Source organism: Microcebus murinus, chromosome 3, assembly GCF_040939455.1.
Source record: "Microcebus murinus isolate Inina chromosome 3, M.murinus_Inina_mat1.0, whole genome shotgun sequence".
NCBI classification, from domain to species: Eukaryota; Metazoa; Chordata; class Mammalia; order Primates; family Cheirogaleidae; genus Microcebus; species Microcebus murinus.
Genome location: NC_134106.1, coordinates 54,951,412 through 54,975,389, shown reverse-complemented (window position 1 = coordinate 54,975,389; position 23,978 = coordinate 54,951,412). Strand labels below are relative to the sequence as shown.

The following is a 23,978-nucleotide window of genomic DNA, read 5'->3' as shown; positions in this document are numbered from 1 at the left end:
AATGTCACTGCCTACTAAAATGCCACCATTACCACTGTTTATGGAAACATTACTAAAATTACATTTTATTCATAAGAATTTTAGGATTCTGGTTATTACTAGCTTTAAAATGATCAGACCTCGGTGTCATACCCAGAGCGGAGGCTTAATTCTCCAGGGTTTAGCAGCCTTCTTTGCTGAGAAACGACAGTTGGATTGTAGTTTCAAGAGTAATCGGGACTGCATAAGCAGAATCCTCTATCTCCATAAAGCAAATTAAAGACATAGCTCTTTGGCGTCCTGGCCACGTGACAGGCAAAAAAAAAAAAAAATCTTCAAGGAGCTCAATTCTGTGTTAGAAGGTTTAGTTAGGATTTGCATGAGGAAAGATGCTTCACTACCAAACCACTATCAGACATTTTTAGACAGGGGTAGAGATTTGCATATTGCTGTAAGGAAGGAGGAGCAGTTAAACAATGCTTAAAATCTGAAATTCTAACAATGCAGAAATTATTAAGATTGTCACAAAATATCAATAGCTGTAGCTTTCTTTGCCTTTTTTTAATGGGCAGATATGTCTGGCAAAAGGATAGAGATAGGAAAGGACCATCCTTGACCCCTAGTTACTAATAACTATCAGAATGCATTACGAAGTTTTATGCCAAGCCTTCTGGCTCATATTTTTATGTTTTAAAAAATACTAATTAGCTAGCTTGTGGAATGAGATTATAATTATACCTGTGAACTCCCACAATGAGATTTGATTTGCTCTGCATTTGAGAGGCAACGTGGTAGAAAGCACACGGAAATTCAAGTCAGGAGATCCTGGTTCAAGCTCAGCCAGTTCCTAGCTTTTGACCTTGAGAAAAATCATTAACTTCTCTAAACTTCATTTTTGTTTCCTGCCTACCTCACAAGATCATGTTAACAATTCAGTGTATGTGAAAATATTAAACTATAAAGCACCACAGAGATACATATTACATTTTCATTTAGCCTTTCGATCAATTTTTTTTTTCTTCAGCTGTTAGAACAGAATGATCCAATGTCAAAATGGCCAATTAATAGCCCAATGTTTAAAAACACAACAAAAGTCACATTATGTAGGTAGGAGATGATCATTTTATTTCTTTTTCAAATGAAACTAAGTCATTTTTGTGAAGTTTTTTTCCACAGGAAGTTTGGAAACTGGCTTTTTTAAAAAAATAATAATGATAGATAAGAATTATTTCTAAACTTCTATAAACTACAATAGAAATGATCTTCTTGAATTTTCTTAGCATGAGTGTTCACTTAACAAAGTACATCTCCTGGCCTTTAGACATCCTCAAAATTTCCTAGGACACTTAATTCTCAGGGTCATTTGTGTCATGGGTCAAATGAGTGCTTGGGCACTACAGCGATACTAGCAACAAAGTTAATACAGAAACAGATAAAAACCAACCATAGAATATTAAGAACTGGAATGCAAAGGCAGCTAAAAGGTTACGTTCATATATATTACTCCATTTTGGGGGAAGAGATAATGCCAGCAGGACATTCAAATTCAAATAGTTACCAAAGATCTCTATTTCAGAATATTTCTAAAACATAAACCCAAGTCATTTCTATCTCATTTAAATATCAACTGATTTAGGATGCTTGCATTTGTAACCTCAAGTTATTTAAGGTCTACCTTTTCTTTAGATAGAGAAATACATTTTGTATTGGAACCCATGCTCACTGGGCCATAATTTGCTGAGTAAAAGAATTTTGCAATGGCAAGAAAAAACAAGGACTAAAAGGTATTTAAAATGGTTAGAATATTTCATGGCATAACCCTTTTTCAGCTACTCATTTGCTCCTGATAGCTCTCCACTGGCCCACAGAGAAAGAAATGCCTTATCTGAATTCTTGAACAAGCTTTCTGGCTCTTGATATACTGAGGTTAGTATCAAGTCCACTGAGGTGAGCTGACTTTACCAGGCTCAGGACTCTGCACAGAAGAGACAAGCAATACTGAAACACCAGCACCCTTGTCAGGAGCAATCATTTTGATGTGAATCCACCCAATCACTATCATTACTATCTTGAGGCACCAATAAAGTATTTTTTGCTACCCCATGGCATTCAATCTATGAAAGGTAAGCTTGAGACATGGCCAAGAGGGTTTTGTGATCCAAGCAACAGGCCATTGCAAGGCAGTCTCAACTATTTGGTTATCCTCTGGCATGGACTTATATCAGCAGAAAGAGAAAATTAGAACCCTGAACAGAGTTATTGAGGGGATTAAAAGAAGTAAAATCAATCAGTTTTTCCTACTAAAATTCATATACACAGGGGTTCACAGAGGTTATCTTACAGAAAACTGCCCAAATATATAGGGATGAATATGCTTATACTGTCATACTCACACTTTAATAAAAAAGACTGAGATATGATATGGATGTTTCCAGTTGAGTCAAACAAAACATCCTAAATTCCATGATATGTAGACTTAATTCTACTGGCAAAACAACCAACCAACCAAACAACCAAACAAAAAAACCAAAAACACTTCAATCCTTTCTAAAATAAAACCATCTGATTTTCCCTCAGTCAATCCTCCATCTGATTTTCCCTCAGTCAATCCTCCAAGGCAAGGTATCTTCACTAGAAATCTTAAACATTGAGAAAGTAAAGAGCCAAACTCCTAAGGGTTGGGTTGAGTTAGTTAAAAAAATATACACGCACTCCAGCATGTATGTGTGCTACTCTAGCTTTTACCTGAAAGATAAATTGAAGAGGAACAGTTGCATGTTTCACTGACCAAGTTTGATATTTCATTTTTAAAAATATATCATCACTAATTGAAATAAAAAGAAGACATGATATTGATAATATGCTTTGAAGTATAAGTGGCTGGCTAGTGTTGAAACAGTGGTGTACATCAACAACAACTTAATAAATTGCACTTTTGTTTTAAACATAATCCTTTATTTAATTAGCCCAATTAAGAGTATATCAGAAAACCAAACTATTGTGTGTTTTTATCTTAGCCTTGGAAACGAAAGAAAAATTTTAGAATGCTCTGAAAAATTGCCAGCCAGACTCTACCAAAAGTCCCTTATAGTGAAACAACCATCAGTGAAATGAATAAACCATCGATTTCACAAAAATCTCAGTTATACCTCCAAAGTAACAGAGTCCCAGTTAGAGCTCATTTGTTGAGAAGTCCTATATACCTGGGTAAATAGGCAATTTTAAAGTTGGACTTTTGTTTTTACTTTTGATTGTTTTTTCCCCCCATGGCTCCTCGTCAAGCGACTGTGATTACCCCAGGTCAGAGGTGCATAGCTGCGAGAGGGGAAGAAAGGCTGGGGCAAGGAGAAGGAGGTGCCGGGAGGCTGGGAGAGAGCTTTGCCAGGTCACTAATGGCTTCTGGGGCAACAACGTGGAGAACAGGCTGATGCTTCCCCTTTGATCTTCTAATTCACAATGATCATTAGTATTAACTCCGATTCTTCTGGGTGAAGAATTCCAGCTGTAGCCTTTTCAGTTTACCTGACCTAAGAAAATTCATCACCCATCCCATTAGGATTTCAATAACCAGCTAAGAAAAAGAAAAAGGCAGTTGCCCCAGAATCTGGAAACCACCCGCTTCATTATTAAAACAGAGTTTATATGATGCGTATCGCAGAAGAATTAGGGCATTCCAGTATTCCCCTGGAGTAATTAAACAATCTACTCCATTTTCCTCCTGAGACAGATAGTTCCCACTTGGGTGAAAACTACTTAGGGTCCTTATCTCGGCAAAGTTGAAATCTGCTACCTTCAAAGTAGCAGGGATCTTTTAAAATTTAGAGGATTTTGTCATTTGAGCCTGGGTTAGTTTCAGCTAAGCTTAGCTTTGGTCTCAGGTGAAAGCAAATGTAAAAAAAGAAGTAACTATAAAGATATTCTTCTATATTTAAGAGAGCTGATTTTTGATAGGGTATGTGGACATCTCAAAGGAAAAAATCTCACTCCTTCATACTAGTTTTCAAGTGCCTTAAGTTGATAATTAATAATTTATTGGCAGGTAACATGTAGTGAAGAAGGAATCAAAGTTACCTGCTATCGCCACAAACCACTTCCCCTGCCTGGGACATATGACAATGAAGGTAGGTTAGGACAGGTTTGAAGAAAGGACTGCCTTCCTCAAAGACTTTGTATCACCCTGATTGACATTTCAGGCAAGAATATGAGAATATAGTTGTCCTCTCCTACCATTTGCTTGGAACTGCCCCGTGTCATTTAGGACAGGCAGCTGAAGGATTCTAGCCCGGAAGGCACAATCAGAATATTCACTGTCAAAACTGGCAGAGTGTAGAGGTAGAGAGATAGAGAGAAATGGAAGTGGGAGGAGAGGAGAAAATTCCATCTGCTACCTACCTACATGCCTACCTACAGGTCCTTCTACCTGCCTCTTGACCTTTCGCTAACCTTGATCAACAGAATGGGTTATCTGGATACCAATTAGTGTACTTGTTCATCGTAATAATTCATAATATTTCGAGAGTAATTCTTCCAACATTGCAAGGAGAGATATGACACTAAGATGTCTCCAACAGATCTTGTTACTAAAAGAAAAACCAATGAAACAACATCTGTCTCTTCTAGAGCATTCAATTCCCAATTCAGTTCCATTTACTCTGTCCTTAGAGTGGCGGACCCGCAGGGCACTTTTCATCTAATAGTGTTTCTATGGAAACGCTATTCTCAACCTGGAAGATTCTACAACCCCTCACATTGGCTTTATCCACAATGAGAGGAAAGTCTTATAAATCAGAAACCAAGACATAAAGCTGGCTACACACAAAAAAAATATTTTCCAGGCTAGAAGTTCAGACACACAAAAAGAAAGGAAATGAAACAAAAACACATAGCAAATATGTGTATCTGACATAGGAGCAAACTTTGTCTCCAAAGTAAAGCTTAACCTAATGGGATCCTTCAGATGGGGAGCGAGAGAGAAAATATGAATGAAAATCTGCAATTCACCTTTAGGGTCACCTTCCCCAGTTCACCCTGAGGATCACCCCTCCTGCTGGTCAATACCACATGCTGACCCTCCAATGCTTTCGTCACCTGAATCTGTAGCTGTATGTTTTAACTACCTCCACTCTCCCTAATTTCCAGCATTCCTGGGACACACAGTGACAATATGCAGGAAAATATAGTCCCTGCATATTTTAAATAAGAACCACATTAACTGCTTTTCTATTTAGATTATACTTAAAACTGCAATATGATAGGGTAAGAAAGCAGAAAAGAAAAATTACCCTTGATTTTTACCTTAAACATTGCATTTATTCCTTTTCCTCATTTTCACTAAGCCCTTAGACACATATATTTGTAACACTATGTAGCAAAAGAACTGATAAACACACAAAACACATCCAGCTTAAGCACGATGACATAGCAGGTTATGTTTACAGTTGGAATAATGCCTTCAAGAAAGAAAAAGAAACTTTGATGTGTGACATATGCCCCTGAACTGACTGTGACTACACAGTGACTCATACGCAAATATTAAGCACTTTTTAATTGTTTGCAATAATTTATCTTCAGGCAAATGCAAGCGTTTTATTCTATTAATAAGTGCTTTTATTTTCTTTCTAATTCTTATTATCTAAATCATGTCAGTCATTCTTTTCAATTCCAGGGAATAGTTTCTTTTAAGAGACCTTCTTTACTTATCAACACTGGCAAATGTTCAACTTAGTCTAAGCTGGGAATTTACCTCACTGAAATTTCCTTTTACCCCATAATCACCAAAGTTTAAAACTCGTTTCCTTTTTCTTTTATTGTTTTCATTATATACAAGTAGGTCCAGTTTAGCTTGCTAGAGACTGTGAGTCCAAGAAGGCAGCTTTAGTTCTCTCTTTGGAGTAGTAAAATGTGCTACTGATTAAATCTACCTGTGGATAACTACAGACCAGCACATTTTTCTTCTCATGTAGCTGGGGTGAAAATCCAGAAAGTTTTTTTTTTTTTTTTTTTTGTTCAGGGCTTATTCTACTCTGCTAACACAGAAATGCTTTAAAGCCCCTTCAAGGGCAGATTTTTTTTCACTGAATAAACCCAATGAAAGGATTGATCCATTTATTTTAAAAAGAAAAAATAGCAATTTGCTTTCAAAAAGTTGTGTGATGTTTCAGAAGATGCCTTTTGGCATTTAAAAAAGATTAGTTTACAATTTGCTCATAAATTGTAACTGCTATTGTTTTAACTGTCCAACATTTCATTTGCTCTTTTATATCTAGCAAGATTTTAGACAGGGTTTTCTAGATAAGTTGCATTAATCACATAGCAGTAATGTGATCATTTAAAATTTGTATACAGTCTTCCTAATGAATTGTGCATACCTAAAGACCTCTCAGAACTTGAAATAAAGTTACTAAAGGATTAGTACTGAGTTGTCAGTAGTTACTTACATTTAGACAAACAACAATAACTCTCTTTAAATGTTATAGGTTTTTCCATAGAATTTATTAGAATTAGCTCTTAACTGTAACTATTACCTGCATTCCTTTAAGAAAGGTAACAAAACAAGGGTAAAGGCATTCCTTATAACTGGAGATGTGTTTTCTCTTGCAGTTAGAGAACAGGGAAGGAATCTTTCTCATGGTGGTGGAGGGGGGAGGGTGAAAAATTTAAACATATCTCTTAACTTTGTTCCTTAGACAATGTTATAAGAACAATTAGCTTTTTAGAGACCATTATGATTACCAATATTTCTATATGAGCAGAAGGCAATGGAGAGGATAAGAAGGGTAGGAAAACCCAACAGACACCACAAGGCAACTTCTATAAGTATTCATAGAAAGCCAAGGAGATGTGGACGAATGGGCTTCCCCTTCCAGGGCAGTGGCATAGGCCAGCAAATACCTCAAAACTGAAGACAATTAGTCAGGCCTTGGGAAATCAGGCAGTTCATGAATAATTTCTATTACAATTGCCCCAGTAACACACGGTCCACAGAAGCCTTGCAATGCAGGTAAAATCATTCTAGCCGTTGGAAAGTTTATTTTGTTTTTTAAAGAAGATTATGTAGTTCTATGCAAGGGTCTTCACAAGTGTATCATCTAGAAAAACAGGAAAACTGGCAGATGAATAAAATAACTTGCGCTCTCTCTCCTGATTCTGTCTGAACCAATATTTGATTATATTTTATTCAGGGACACCTCAGTTTCAAGTAAAACCAAAGCTCCTGTGCAGATTGAGATGGGGGCTGAAGAAACCTACTTGTTTTTCTTCTGTTAGTGTAGGAAATAGAACTGATTTGGTAATGACCTCAGAGATACTATGGTTTTATCCAGTCATTCCAACTCATTACTCAGAGTAGGTTAGCTGGTTAGCTCTGGTGATGAAATATCAGCATGGTTGCATCAGCACCTTTGACCAATTGTCACTTCTTATCTAAATGTCATCTTATTTGTTTTTCATGATATGCCCTCAAGACCCTGGTCCTCCTTCCCTCCCAGTTCATTAGTGGTTGATTAGTTCTCAATGGGGTATTTGCACAAGGCAGATCTCAAAATATCTAGTACCTGCCACAAGTGTCAGATAAGTAACAGCAGCCAAATCAGATTTTAGGTAAACCTAACTTGATGTCAAACTCATAACAGCTAACACAACCTAAACCTTCAACTAACTTCCAGCATTAACCAAACCCTAAAATTTACTCAAAAACTGTCAGTGTAGTCTAGTTACTGTTTGGAATCATGATTGGGAAGAGGCGAAGGGAAGAAACTTTTTCTTTTTGGTTACTCCTGCCACTCTCAATTTTTATTTTATCCACAGATGCTGGAAAATCTGGATTATTTTACACCCTTGAGTGTTACTGGAGGCACTGCCTCTTATCTAGAGGAGCAGAACCAATGTGGCCTTCAGACGTCCCCTGAGTTTGTGTCCCTGTACCAGAACAACTCACCGAGGAACACAGCTTTGAAAGTGAGCCAGGGTATGCAGATAATGGACATGTTTATGACAATGCAGAATTAACTTCGATATTTAAGGAAAAAGATGACTTTAAGAAAATCAAACTAGGCTAAAAATAGTAACATACAAGATTTGTCTCCTGACATTAAAAACAATTCAAGAGTTTTAAGCATTCATTCATCTAGTTAGCTATGCTACAATCTGTCTAAATTCATCCTTTGTCCCTAATATCAAAAGTCTCCTGGTCAACAATTTTGCTGGTTTTCAAAATATTATTTTTTCCATAAATTTTCATTTTGCCTTCTTCCTTCGTGCCATTAAATCAGTATGCACTTATAAAAATATCCACCCAAATATTATTTTTATAAATATTTTGAACATGAAATTCATTCTGAACAATAACCAAACAAAACAAATCCCCCGGTGGCATAAAGCCCCAAATCTCCAGTTTCTCACATCTCCAGGAGAATTCCTGCAGTGAAAACAGCAATACTCACACAGACAATATAAACTGTTACTCTGCTTGAAAAGTCACCAGGGACTACACAGGAAGAGCTGACTCTATATTGCTGTTTTCCTTTACAGTTCTAAATACAGGGACAACTTTCACTATAGAGCTCTGACTCACACGAATGTTTTGTAATGGAAGCCAGTGCATTCAAACCACTTAAAAGCAAATTATGTGATCATCTTGCCATTGCAACATGATTTAAATTTTGTGGACCATTCACTACGAAGGTCCACTGTACCACTGGAAGATATTAAGTCTTTCTCTCTAGGGTTTGTCTTACTTTCTTCTTAGTAGGAGCTGATTCTAAGCACTGAAGGGTCACACTTAGAAAAGCAACATCATTGACAGACATACTTAAAATTCTTAAGTGCACGTGAACTCCTAAACCTTGTAACTTACAAAAGTTAATAAAATTGCAATAGTGAATTTCAAATAAAACTTCTCACTTGGGGTATGTATCTAGGAAACAAGTGCTAACACTCTCATATAAACTGTGGGAACACAGTGATTTATGAAATATTCCAAGTCCAGAGGGATCACTTTTTTCTCATTTTTTAAAATCAAAACTGGTTCATTGTCCATATTTAGTTTACATACGTCATTTAGAATCCACTTACTGTTAGATGCTGGAACAGCCACGCCCTCATGATATTTGTGGCTACTTTGGGAAAGATGCCACGCTTTTTGTGACGCTTTTTGTCCTTATCAGGGTCATCATCGTCACCTGTGCTGGGGGAAGCTACACTGTTGTCCAAGCCATCACCTGCAAACATAGTGAATCAAATTTTGACTGATGCTACCTTGACATGCTTTATTCAAATAGAATGCCTTTGGATATAAACAAAACCAAAAGAGCAATTGAAATGATTAATAGTTTCTTTGGTACTGTTGTTATGTTTTTGTTTTTTAAAGACAAAGATAAAGAACAAGGCCTAGGCTCAAAAGTAGTCAGGTCTAAAGAACTTCCAAAGAACAGTGCTAAAAGTCAAAGGGAATGGAGGGAAATATCCAATCTCTTTAGTGGCTTTGTTGCCATGGTAATTATTCCAATATATATAGCTGAGCCAGGTGAAGTGTAACTCTTACTGGGGAGTTAAAATTGGTGGCAGTCATTAGCAGCAGTGCTGTCGCTGCTGGGGTATTCAAATTCCACAGACAGTCATTGATGTCAACTTGTGAGAAGATGCATTTAAGATATCAACTATTTCCACAAGTGATCTGTCTTAAGACTAGTTAAACTAGGATGGGGAAATGTAGGCAATCTGTCATATAAGCAGTTTGACATAGGAAGTCTTCAAATAGAATATAATTTTTCTTATAATAGAAAAAGAGCATCAAGTTTAGTAAGGGAAAACCCTTCACGTAGTTTCTTAATTAAAAAACAATTAAGAAACTTAAACTACTTAAAATCAAATACAGTAATGCTAAATTAACAGTGAATTGGAATTGGATTACACTAATAATCAAGGCAGTCTCTATAAATTTGTTCTAGATTTAAATTTTTCTCACTAAAATGTCACCTGCTAACATATTCCTTTATATTGGATCCTATTTTTCTACTGATTTTTGTTACAGTTAAATTGTGTCTTCTAGAAAAATATTTTGGCTCGGTGACAAAATGAAATAAAATGGCATATTTAATATGCCATATTTATAATGGCATATTTAATAAGAAAAAAATTTAAGATTTCAACGCATCTAATCACATAGTCCAAAATAAGTCATAAGGTACAAATGGAAAGGAGGTATTTTTTGTCTTGGCACCAAAGTCAAAAGGGAAAACAACAATGGACCAAACCCACCACGCTGTTAAAGCAGCTTAGCTTCTGTCAAACATCCTTCCCCAGTGAGCCACAGCTCCCACCTGGCACCCCAGCTCTTCTGGGAAGCTACTGGCTTTTAGAAATTGACAGGTTGATCTGGGCCCAGAAAGAAGAGCTACAACAGCCAGGCTTAGCAATGAGGTAACAAATACACCCAAGAGCACATTCACTGAGCAAATAAGTGATTGGAGAGCAATCTACATGGCCCAAAGAACCTGATACTTTGGTAAGACAAGTTTTCTGGTGACTGCACATTGGAACAAGCCTCAGATTCATTTAGGTAGTTTCATGAATTTCTGTATTTCTCATTTTTGTTATTTAGGGCCTACATACAAAAAGAATTCTCTATTATGTTGATTTCATTTTCTTCTGTCTAATCTATGGAAGTTATGCTCTGACAAATCAATTGTTTTTAACAGCTCCCTAAGGGGACCCACCCCCTTTCCCTGAAAAAAGAAAAGTGCCCCTCCACGTTCCCCCCTCCCCCGAAATTCCCCAGAGTTATGCTGAGTTAAAGTTTAAAAAATTTGTTGGGTGAAGAACAGACTTATTCCAACATCTGTATTATGATTGCAGCATATGCCACAAATGCAAAACTTTTGCAAAACTTTCCGAGCTTAACATTTTATTAATTTAAAATCCACAATTTCATGGTATTTAAAATCCATCCATTTTGTTAAAGTTACACAGACTTCTAGCTTGTGTTCTTACTGTAAAAGATCACGAAGACCTGGAACTCCAAAGACACCACCATGGCAGTGGAGACAGTGCTGTGTTCCTCCACTGGCTCAAGGTCATGTGTCCGAGCACACAGCTGTTGGGATCTGTGCTGCACCAGACACCCACACCCCTAAATCAGTGCCCCTTCTACCTACCAAACTCACTATTTGCATAGCCAAGTGTTTTATGAGTAGTCCCCTTGGATTTGCCTAATAAATTCTTTGAAAGTCCAGTATTTAAAGAGGCTTTTTATTCAGAGAAGCAATTTACCATATAAAATAACAATTCATTAAAGAAACATGAGAAAAGAAAACAACTCAACAGCATTTAAAATTTCAATGGGCCAATCCACTTTCAATATGCAAAAGGTAACCAAGGAAAAGAAACATATTACTTGATCATTGATTAAAAATGAAAAGCTTATAACCTAACAATACTGTTTTTCACCACCTCTCTGCAATTGTTTTCCACCTTTAAAAAAAAATAGCCTTTTTATCCATCTCAAACCCCTTCAGATTAATTTAGCAAGCAATGCCTAGTGCCTGCCTAGAAGAGAATTCATTGATAATTTATGGAAATATCTACTATAATCCAGCAGAGATGACTTTTTTCCAGCTTTGTGCATCAATAGATAATCAAGGCCTTAAAGCAACCTTAGCTTCCCATTACCTCAGGCAAAAGAATTCCTGAAAGCGTGCCTTGAGGGCACCTGAATTATATACTCCATTAGGAGAGGAAGGCTTTCTGCATTCCATGTGTAACACTCACCAGAACCTTTCCTGTTTATTTCTGCTGTATGAAAGCAGAAGCATTAGGAACAGAATTTTTTAAGTGAAGACTTATGTAGATACAATGGAGAAACCTTTCAAGCAGGAGCCAGATCACCCCCTTCAGTCCCTGGCAGTGACCTCTCCCGAATAAAAGGTTTCTATTACATCATTAGCTCAAGCCAAAAACAGCCTTGGCTTAATGCACAGTTTGTTCTTCCTACTGTTTTTAGGCAAATACAGCTACTTTACTCCCATCTGGGAGGGAAATTACACTGCTGGGTTGTAATCTAAGACAAGATTTTCATTGGAAGCAAATGCTTTCAATCCAGTGTAAATACTGGTGCATGTTCAGAAAAGCCTAAAACAATAAACCCTGCTCCTTTCCGACACAAGTTAGGGAAATGGAGAAGATGGGGAAGGAGAAGAGCATAATAAAACAGACTATTCTAAAAGCAAACACTTTCATAGATTTTAATAAATTGTTTAACCTCTTCCACTTTCGAAAATTGAAAATTGATCTGGAAATGCCTCCACCTCAGAGGAAAGTCTAAATGGTCAATTGTACCTTTAGCATTTCCATGCACTCTGCAATTTGATACAGTCACCTCCATGCGGTCTCCGGAGGATTTATTTCCTTTTTTTATTTTTAAGATCACTAAACAAACTTGGAGAACCGCCGGCCGACCACACGGCAGCAGGCAGCAGCTCTGAACCACATTTGTAAAATGTCAGCAGTGACTTCATTCCTGGAGCTGACTTCTCCTGCCGCCAAATGAAGGCAAACTGAAAAGGTGGAAATAATCATAAAAATGATGCTAGTCCATAAACAAGCTTACAGCCTCATTAGGATAGCAGTAGGCTCCAGTGGGTGATTTATGCTCGTTTTGCTGATGCTATGAGGAAACGCCATAGGGCGACTTTAGCCAACTGCTAATGGTTTCTGACAGCTTCTTAGCAACTAGTGCAAGCAACGTTGTGGCGTTTGCTAGTGACAGAAACCGAAAATGTCATATTATCTGCCCATGTGTCATGAAGTCCGTGTGGCAATTAACTAGCAGGCCAGTGACTGAGGGGCCAGAGGCTCCTGAAAATGGCCTTTGGCTATGCAGAGGCAGCCGCCAGGCGCGGAGCGCACCCTGGCTGCACGCACGCCACATCCTAACGCAGAAATCCACTCCCTGCAACTTCCTCCACCCTGATGAGACCCGGCCACTCGAATCCCTTTCTTCCCCCTCACTGAAGTGAAACTCTGGGTTCCTCTCTCTCTAGGCACAGGCTCTGGCGTTATCAGAAGACTCTAACGTGACCTGCGTTGATATGATTATCCGAATGGCTCTTTAATTGGCACTACCTGGTTCGGGCCCTTTTGGACGCTGGATTCGAAGGCGCTAGCTACAGTATTTTGCTGCTCTCTCACAAATTAGTCTAAAAGGATTTAAGACCACTGAAGCAGACTCATTCCCTGTCAGATTTCGAGGAGCAGAGGAACTCTGCACAGCAACAAGACACTATTTAAAAAACATCAGGCTTCTAACAAGCAGGGGGAGAATCTTGGCCACACTTTTCAGTTTCCGAGCTATCAAAACCATGCACTATATGTCAAACTGTCAAACCTTTCAGCGTGGGCCATTTGCCCTTTCAAATAATATTTAAGAATTGTTTTTACAAAATTTTATAGGCCATGGTCTAGTGAAAGAGGCCAACCAACAAAGAAAGGAATTTGTACTACAATTCGTCTACGGACAATTTCTTGTGAGACCTGGGCCTGTCCCTACGGAGCAAGGCAGGTGACCTGTGGCAGCTCCCAGGCTGTCAGAGAGCTCAGATTTCAAACACGCTCAACTCAAACATCCCGAGTCGCCTATTTAAGCATGCCCAGGCATTTAGACTGTGCTATCTCGTGCCTTTCAAGGCAGGATAAAGCGGCATTTATCGTATTCAGACCATTCAATGGGTCAGACTGACCGTGTCAGCAGGGGCTCCTCTCAGGCAGGTCAAAGCCCTGCTCCCATTTTTCTCTCCCTACTAACTCCCTCTCTCCTCCCAGGGCGGCCATTCCCCAAAACCTACCCAGAGTGAGGCAAAAACAAAACCCCCCAAAAGCGCCCAAGATTTACATCACAACTGATCGGAACTTCCTGTGTCAGTGGGCCATCAGGTAAAAATAAAATGGGTTGTCTGTCAGAGGGTCCTTTATGTCATAGAGGCAAAACTCCTAATTAGGGATATGAACTTTCAACTACCAGGGCAAACGCACGTGTAAGGTTGTGGACCCTCTTGTTTTGCTGGAAGTCAAGCTGGAAGCCAGAGTGGCTTCAAGATCATTTTCATTTACAATTTTACATTGAGACTTTGTAGTTTGGAGCCAAATCCTCTCTTTAACTTTCACTTCTCTCCTCTCCCTGTATTTAGGAATTGTGTGCTTATCCCGCAATGCTCCTAGACTCAAAAAATCAAGACCAATTATACTTGTATCTTTCTATAATGAGTAAATTCTATTGTGCCTTGAAAGTTGTTTAAATGGCCCCTTCAAAAGGACGCTTATCAAGGTATAGCTCATGTTGTGAGGTGGCCAAATTTTCATGTAAATAAGAATATTGTCCCATATTCTGTCAACAAAAAGAAAGCACAGCACAAAGGGTTTCTTTTTTCTTTTGTGTGCTTTCTCCCATAGAATATCTACATGAGAGAATATGGCATCTCACCTCTTAAAAAGTACATAGAACACCCCTGCCTTTCTAGTGGCTGCTGTTGCAGACATCCCCGCAACATGGAAAGGTCGGGTTGCATTTGTAGGGGCCTATCTGGGTGTGACTGATAGGCCAGGGTTGGTTGTTAGAAAAAAACGCAAAAACTTCCCCAAACCCGCTTCTCCAGATCATGGCTGTGCCTAGTTAGCCAGAACTCAGGTGGGATAATGTCCCTGTGCTATGTTAAGAGGATAAATGGTGAGAATTATAGACATCCCTTTCTCAGGAACCAGCTAGAATATTTCAGAGGTCTTAAGGAGATGTTTCATCTTCATTTAGAGTGCATAATAGCTGCCAGAATGATTTTTCTAAAGCACATATCTGATCATTTCACCCTGGTACTTAAAATCCTTCTGTGGCTACCCTTTGCCTTCAGGATAAAGGTCATACTTTTTAGCCTGGTGTGGGAGGCCTTTCATGATCTCTCTCCTGGGTGTTTTCCCAGCCTAGCCTTTGCCAAGTCCCCATATGCGCTGGCACTCACTGCCCCACTCTAGTCCGGGGCCTACCGCTTGAAGTTCTGGTGGCACCTCGCACTGCTCCCTACTACCTCCTGGCATTTCCTTACGCTAGTCCCTTTCCCTGAAGCAGCCTTCCCTTCCTTCCTCCAACAGCGTGGCAGACTCCTTGGTGACCTTCAAGGCTCAGCCCAACTGCCATCTCCCATAAGAGGCATTTGCTGATTTAGTGACACCCTAGCCTCACCTCCCAACTCTGAGTGATTTTTCTTTCCCTAATATTGCTCCATCCTAATAGACATGGTACTCTACTAAATGGGTTGATTTCCACATGTCCTCTCAACTTGATGATAGAGTATGAGAAAGCAGAGACCAAGTTATGCACCTCTCTGTTCTCAAACCCCAGTGTGACCCAGTGTACAAGGTACAAACTTGTCCATTGCTTTATTATAATAAATGAACGAATGAATGAAGAATGCATTTTTTTTTCGCTTCATGGAGAAAACCATAGTTTCCATTTGCACCTGTTACATTTCTTTTTGAGATGTATCTAAATTAAACTCTTGAAAAATATTCACCAATGAAATTCAATAAAAGACTATAAGAAAACAAAAGAAATGCATTTGGGATGTTTCCTCGAAACCTTTTAGCTCATCTTGGACTAAAGGCAGACTAAGAGTTCAGGTATCAGAATTCTTTATAATGTTTACCATAGCCCTTCAGAAATATACCACTACTTTCTGCAATTGTAATTTAGAATAATTTCCTTAACTAAAATTTCTTGCTATTTGTGCATCTTTCCTGAGCTTAAATTTAAAAAATAAATTTCTTTCTGTACTTTTCCCACAATGAATTAATTATATTTCTCCCTTTCTCCCAGTTTTACCATAGCTAAGAGACTCAACTGTCTCTAAGCAGACAGTTTGATCCTGAGCTCAAACTCCAGGCCCATACTTTAAACATCTGGTGCTAAACGTAAAACTCTAAAACTCTGTATTTCCTTGTTTGTTTTTTTTTTGTTTTGTTTTTTGGTTTTTTTTTAAGTATTTGTATCAGTCTTTCCGAAAGCATTCCCATACACCTGCCTCGGCAATTTTTCAACAACATGTTATCTGAAGACCTTAATATCTGAAGCTGTGGTACAGGCTGAAATGTCACAGGATCCCAGGAGACATTAGAAAGAATTCTGTAAGACATATGAAAATGTAACACAACTCCTTCAGACTTATTATATATTTTCAGGAGAAATGCAGGGTACTTATGTCTCCAAATCTGCAGCCAATATACAAATATGAGATGGTCTAAATCCGATGATTAACTTAAGTTTAACTTTAATTAGGATTCCGTTAACTCCTTGGCCTCTCTTTTGTATCTCTTCTCATCCTTAGGTGTTTAAGGTTTCCTTGTTCTCCTTAGTTCAAAGTGATTCCCAGCTGATCAAAGAAAAACAACAAAGGAAAGCATGTTCTCATATATTTTGCTTCACCACCCATAGCTTTCCTGAAAATTGTGAGGTGGTTCCTTTGGAAACCAAAATAAGGAGTTAAATGTGGGCACCTGCTAGGCAGTGCTAAGTTCTAGATGAGGCTCCACAAACGCCCTATGTTATAGACGAAAATGGCTCTGAGGGAAGAGATGGAGCTAAGAATAGTGGGGGAGAAGATTAAAATAACCAAACATTAAATGAACATATAACTGGTAGTTACAAAAAGAAATGGCTCAACATGCTTCCTAAGGTGGGCTCCCCAGAGATTCGCCATGAGGCTTTTCCTTTCTAGTTGGATTTAGATTTGTTAAATGGTGACAAGAAAGTGTTAATAGTTAACCACTGTGGACTGAGCTCACAGCCTTATCCTGCCCTTTTGTGGACTCCTAACATCACAGAAACCTAAGAGAAGAAATGAAAATCCAGAGCCTGGAGAAAGTACCTCTTCCTGTCAATGCCCTGCTCTCCTCTTCCAAAGGGTGAAATGCAGCATTTAAAAATGAGTCCCATAAATGTGACCATCTTTTGCATAAACAGTCATTCTTCTTATTCATACATTCATTTATCAAAAACATACTAAATTCCTACTATGTCCCAAACACTATGCCAACGTTTAGGGACACAAATGGTGAACAAGATCAGAAAGAGTCTGTTTCTATCAAGGTTTCCAGTTAGAAGGCACAGATGTTGAAGGAAATAATCGCAATAATAAATGTACACTTGCAAACTGAAGCACTTAATCAGAAAAAAAAATAAATCCATGAGTGTGTGGAATAAATGGAATTGACTCAGGCTGGAGTGATCTACAGAAGAAATCTGAAGAGTAGAGAAAAGGCAGCTAGTTGTAGTGGGCAGCCTAAAAGAGGGCAAAGGAAAGCATTCCAGGCCACAGGAACCACGCGTGGCAAGGCCTCGTGTGGCTGGAAAAACTGGAAGCTGCCGAAGCAGAACAAGATGAGGCTGGGGAGCTAGGAGGAGCAAGACCACACAGGCCCTTATTTATCCCTGGGTTCTGAGAGGCATGACCTGGCAGGGTATGTGTCCTCTCCATTGCACACCCCGCTACCATCTACATTTGATCAAATAAGGCCTCACTTCCCAGCCTCTTTCTAGTTCATCCTAACAAATTGCCCAATTCCAAACTAAGATTGAAGAACGAGGGGCAACGGAAAAGCACTGAGTCCATTCAGGTAGACTCCCATTTAGGCCCAGATTACATTCTGACGTTGATTGGTGCATTGGTCTCTTAGACATGTAGAACATACTTTCACATAGAAGCAAGCTGTGAAGGGTGTTAGGTCCTAAGGCCAGCTCAGCAAAGCCAAGGTAAATTCACTGAGCGAATAAAGCACCAATTGATTATCTGAGCCCTGGGTGCAGGAAGTCAGAAAGTACAAGAACAAGGGGGAAGAGAAGTTTCTTCTCCTATTCTGTGCATAAGAGTCAGTCCATGAAAATACTGAAATATGCGTAACTAACTTTAGTATCTCTCTTTCTGCATCTCTCTTCCGCTACATGGCATCCCTCTCCTGGAATTTCCACGTGCTCTAATGCCTGGGAGAGGCTCTTAGCCTCCCACTGTGGTTACCTCACCTGCACCTGTTCTTCTGCTCTGAATTTACCCTGATAGTTTCCCAACAGCAAAAATGTCCATCCTTTCAGGCTTATTGATCTAAGCCAGACTTTAGGTAGAAAGCAATCTGAAAGAACTAATTCCGATTAGGAAGAAATGACTGATGCCCTCCTCACCTTCCCAGAAGTGTTGGCATTTTTAAAAGATTTGTTAATGCAAATGAATCTGAACCTTTAAATGGCAGAATTTCAGGTAAAGTAATAAGTAAAGCTTTTTAAAACTTACAGCTTCTGTTGGAAAATTCTTTTTAAAAAATCAACAGATGTCACTCTTTCGAAAGAGCCCAGTGTCAGTTTCTAAACGGATCATTATGTCCCACCCTCTCTCCCTTTCACCCCCGACCCCCATTCTGCCCTGCCTAGATTTGGGAAGCCAAGCTTATTCACAGAAATTGTTGTGACAGTGAATGGATTCTGTGGATATAATGCAGTGAGAATACAAGTAAGAGATCTAGGTTGAACATTTGTGTGTATATGTAGGTCATTCATAATTTGGGTGTTTAGAAGTCAGGGGTTGGCACCCTTTTGAAATAAATTTGAAATAACTTCTTTACTGCAAATAACACATTCAATTAAGCTCCTATAACTTCATGATTTTTCACTTTCAACCCAAATAATACATAAAATATAACTGGGTGAAAAACATGGGAGAAAAACAAATAACTGAGACACAAAATGAAAATATTTACTGGATTTTTATAGAACACAAAAAAGTTTTTGTGAAAATTTTAATATGCATTTGATAGGATTAAAGGAGGAGAGTAGACTTTCTACATTCATAACAATTAAAATTGTCAGTCGAAATAGGTCAGTATTTGTATTTGTAGCTTTCTTAAGACTTTATGTAAGTGTTCACACAAGTAGAGTACCGTGGACAGATACAATGTACACCAAGAAACTGGATAAATTTTCCAAGTTTTTTTTTTTCCTTGAATCATTGTACTTTGTTCTTTTGAGATAGGAATACCTTTTCCTAGTAATTCAATATGACTTTTTGACTTGAATTTCCCTCAGGGGAACAACAGCAAATTAGTTGCCTACACACAGAGGACAAACAGCAATGATGAATAGGAAAGAAAAAAAAAAAAAAGAAAACACAGATTTCACTCATTTTTCATCCATTCAGCATTTTTTTACAACTAAACACCATGGAAAATCCCTGCAAAAACATCATAACTTCTTAATGGAGTCGTAGAAACTTCATGATGTGAATACTCTGCAAGATATTACTGCAATCTATATACTTACACTAACAGTAAAACAATATGGAAATCCCCCAACTTTTTTCTAAGAAAATAAAAAAAATACACTTGCAATTGCAAAGGTAAAATAGTACAAAAGTTATAAGCTTTTATTTTGAATCAACAGCTCAGAAAGCATTTTAGGAACCAGCACCTTGCCTATTTTTGAAAGATATTTTAAGTTCCATGTAACAATGAAAATAGATATTTTAGGGAAAAAATGTCATTTATAGGTTCTTATAGACAAGCTGATACACACATACACATAAACAGCATTTATTTTTTGTGATAGCTCCAAAAACTTGCCATATAATTTATTTTAAATAGTACTGTGTACGTCTATAGTACTGTGCAGAAGTATTTATTATGTACGTATGTATATGTGTATACACATACACTTTTACACAGACAATATAGCATTTATTCAACAAACTCAACTTATATAAAATACACTTGAAAAGTAGGGTTAAAAAAAGGTCTCTGCCATCCCACTTAAAAGCAGTGGTTCTCAACATTGCTACATATAAAATCATGTGGTGGTTTTACAAGTCCTGATGCCTACACTGCACTCAAGACCAATGAAATTAGTATTTTGGGGGGATGGGATAAAATTAGTGATTTTTAAAACTCCAAGTTGGTTATAATGTGCAGCTAAATTTGAGAACCATAGATTATATGTCACAAAGTTCATACATATGTCACATATGTCACATACATATGTCACAAAGTTCATTTCTACAGAGAAATGACCATAAGATCCTCAGTCAGAGAATAGTTATGTTTATTTTAGATGCAATTTTTGAAAGTCTGCTTATCTGGTTTCTGCCTTCATAGTCTCTAGGCTGAGAGCTTTGTGAAACTATAAGATGATAAAGAAACAAAAAATAAGAACCTAAAAAGCATTGCACACTAGCATAGGGGGAAAACAGCCCTACAAATGTTTAACAGGCTGCATAAGCAAGAAAATATATAGCACAGTGCATTAGCTCATGTGTCTATTGACTTTAAATTATTTTTTTAATGTTATAATCAGATATGATAGAGTGTATGTGTAGTCTGGAAACATTTTCATCAAAAATGTCCCTAAAAGTTGTAATGTTTAAAAAGATACAATTCTGTTCATCTGACCAGATCATTCTTGGCTGACCTGGATAAATCAGGATAACGTGTCTGTATCTGTAGAAACTTTTTTCACGTGTGTGCCCTCCCTTTGCTGGTCTGTGTGGCTAATGGCCCACAGCCTTCACAGCGATGAGAGTGATGAGTTGGATAAGCAAGTGGCGAGAAGTCCATCCCCAGCTCTCCCTGGCTTCCTGGGAATCTTCTCCCAGGGCACTTGTGGGCACTCTGCTCTTCGTGTCTCATGGTGCCCTTTTATTCTGCTCTCAGCCCTCAATGAGGTGGGAGGGAAGGAAAGGTGTGTGCAGGTAGGGTGACCAGACAGCTAATGGTGGAGACGAAGGATGAGAGAGTAGGACTCAGGAAAGAAAAATGATTCTAGGGTGAGGCAGAAGTTGGAGCCAGAGGAAATGCCAAGGTCAAGGGGTCAAAAAGGATGCTGTTCTGTCCAGCAGATTTCTTTGCATTCAAAACAAAACTGAACAAGACTGTGAAACGTGGATTAGCCAGGGCTTGGGGAAAATAAAGAGATTAAATATAATTAGAAGAAAAATGGGCAAGAAAGAACTTGAGATGAAAAAAATAAAGACTTATTGTGTTATTGTAAAGCCATCTAAAAAATCCAAGAGTTTCTGAAAGCAAAGGTTTGCGAATTACTAGCATGCGTCCATTATCACATCTAACCTTCTCTCCTTTGATTATCTGAGGCTCCAGTTCTTTGGTGGATTTGTAGCATCACCCATACTAGTCATTCAGTTTATTAGAGACAAGTGCTTGCCTTCCAAATAATCATACATTGTTGCCAAGTGGTGACTTGACTTTGGTGGACACAGCAAAGTAAAACTAACTTTCTAGAGCTCAAACTTTTTTGTGCATATGAAGCACCTGGGATCTTGTTAAAATGCAGATTCGGATTCAGTAGGGGAGGAACTTGAGATTTGCATTTCTTTTTTTTTATTTTATTTTTTAATTGACAAATAATAATTGTATATATTCATGGGGTATATAGTGATGTTTCGGAACCCATAATGGATAGTGATCAGATCAGGCTAATTAGCATATCCATCATCTCAAACATTCTGCATTTCTAACAAGCTCCCAGGGGTTGTGGATGCTGCACTGCCAGTCCCAGGACCACACTGTGCATCCTAACAAGGTTCTGGAGAATATTCCCCTCTGGGCAGACAAAGCTAGAAAGCATGTTGGGTGCACGTGAATGCATCACTGAAGTGGAAGATGGGGACAGCCTCTGGTCACTCCACAAAATGAAGACAGTAGGCTGCGTGTGCTAGACAAGAATGGGACGAGGCTACTCCCGGCCCCATTTTGAGTACGTGACCTCATGGATGTCACTAACTGGCATATCAGAGCAAGCCAGGACAAATCACATCTCCTTCTGTTAGTGTTACAGGCCTCCCTCCTCTTCATTTCCTCAATCTGTACAGCACCTCATTTCTTGCCTCCCACATTGGAGGTATTGCAAGAGAATAGCTTAGCCTCGGGTCAGATTGCCTGGGTTCATGTGAATCCCAGCTTCACCACTTAATAGCTACGTGACCCTGGGCAAGTTATTTAACCTCTTCAAACCTCTGTTTTGCCCCTCTGGAAATAAAGAACCTAGTAATGGTACTCACACCTTAGAGTTGTTAGGCAGATTAAGTAATATCAGCTACATAAAAATGTTTAGCAGATCAGCTGGCAGCAGTGGCTTAGCCCAGGGAATTTGAGTTCTTGGATTAATTTTGCTAGTGAGTACTTCCTTTAAACAGGAAACACTGGTCTGAATCCCCACCCAAGGCTTTAAAACACTCATTGCTACTCTTGTAGTCTTTCCCCAGCCCATTCCCTTTGCCTAGGGGCCAAACTCTTCCGAAATATCTATGCCCACTCCCCCTATCATAGCATACTATTTATTTTATTTCTCTATTCTTTTCTTTTCTCTTTCTTTTCCCAAAAAAAGCCCTGGAGTGACTTGGAACTCTGTAAGTGTGCTTCAGAGTGACAATGGGTGGCAGTACTGCCTAAATAGTGCCATCGAGTAAAGCCAGCAGGCTACTGGTGGGCAGTGATACACTACAAGGCAATTTCTACTGACATAAGTTCTTATTTCCCACACCAAATAGGTTAGTTAATTCATGAGAAATTGCCCCCTAAGTAATATTTCTGCAGCAGTCATTAGCAGCAAAGGTTTTTATTTTACTACTATGGAAAAATGAGTTTTATCATTCAAGATAGTATCTTCAAAATCCCAGAAAAGTGAGATGCACCATAAAAAAAAAAAAAAAAACAAGGCTAACTTTCCATTTCTTGTCTAGATAGTAAGAATAATAGAAATAATATAAAAATTAACATTTATTGAGCACTTACTAGATACCTGAAACCATGTGTGGCATTGATCTTTGACCAACTAATCCTCACAACAACCTTAGAAGTTAAAGTCAAATTTGTTATCGTGGTAAAAAATAATAATAATAATAAATCAATTTCTCTATATATTTTTTAAATACCTTTCACTTATGGATTTTTTCAAAATCTGGTTTAATAGCTAATACAAATAACTCATGTTTCCTAATTGATGATTACAAACTGCACAGAGTTACTATTACTATTACTATTCTTTGCTAAGTGCTTTTCTGAATTATCTCATGTAATCCTGGCAATATCCCCAATGCACAGATAAGGAAATAGAGCTGCTATACAGATAAGGAAATAGAGCTGCCATACAGATAAGGAAATAGAGCTCCTTGCGGATTCAACCCAGATCTGACTCCAGGCTAAACTCCTAGCCACTCTAGAACTACCCTCCCCATTTAATCCCTTTAGATGAGATGATAAAAAATCAAGGTGCGTTTCCTCGAACTCTAGAAAGATCTGCACGGGTGGTAACAGTCCTTTTTTACTGCTGCATGCCCTCCATGGCCAGCACAAGCCTAATCATAATCTGGCCTTCACAAACCCTGAATCATATCCTTTTTACTGAAGTCAAAGACGAAAAGAGACACAGAAGCCCGTAGTCTCAGGGTGGCATGCAGGCACACTTTAGCCAAAGAGAATGCAAAAAGGTTAAGTATGAAAGCCACCCCTGAAATGCACAAGGAAGAAAATAAATACCAAGCGTTTATGGATCCGGAGAAAGTTCACAAGAATGGGAGGATGTCAGCTCCAATTCTTTGTAAAGTCAAAAATAGCCACATTGCAGCAAAAGAGAGAGAGAGAGAGAGAGAGAGAGAGAGAGAGAGAGAATTTTCCTGAATGTACCTCTAAAATATAAAGAAGAAAATCATACAGAAAAACTCCATGTAAGGAGTGGAGGTTGGGTAACCAGCTGTCAAAATGCAGAGAAGAATCCTGTCCCCGCTAGAGCATGGCCTTACGGAGGCCCCTTCCTGCTTCTGGGATCTAGGCATTGTCACCTATGAAATGACAAAAACGTCCATGTCCGGGACACAAAGAAGGGCAAAGCAAATACTTCGCAGCATCACACCAATGGTTTTCAAGTGTCTCTCCATGTCAGGAATCTGAAAATTTGCTGCTAGAAAAGTTGG

General features: G+C 38.5%; 1 protein-coding gene across 1 annotated transcript in view; it reads right to left on the bottom strand.

The window, feature by feature from the left end:
* The window catches only part of MEIS1 (Meis homeobox 1), a 130,094-nt gene that overhangs the window by 47,752 nt on the left and 58,364 nt on the right, over window positions 1-23,978 (bottom strand). The window contains exon 8 of the mRNA XM_012764950.3: window positions 9,052-9,197. Within this exon, the coding sequence (XP_012620404.1) occupies window positions 9,052-9,197 (146 nt within the window). The remainder of the gene's footprint in view (window positions 1-9,051; window positions 9,198-23,978) is intronic.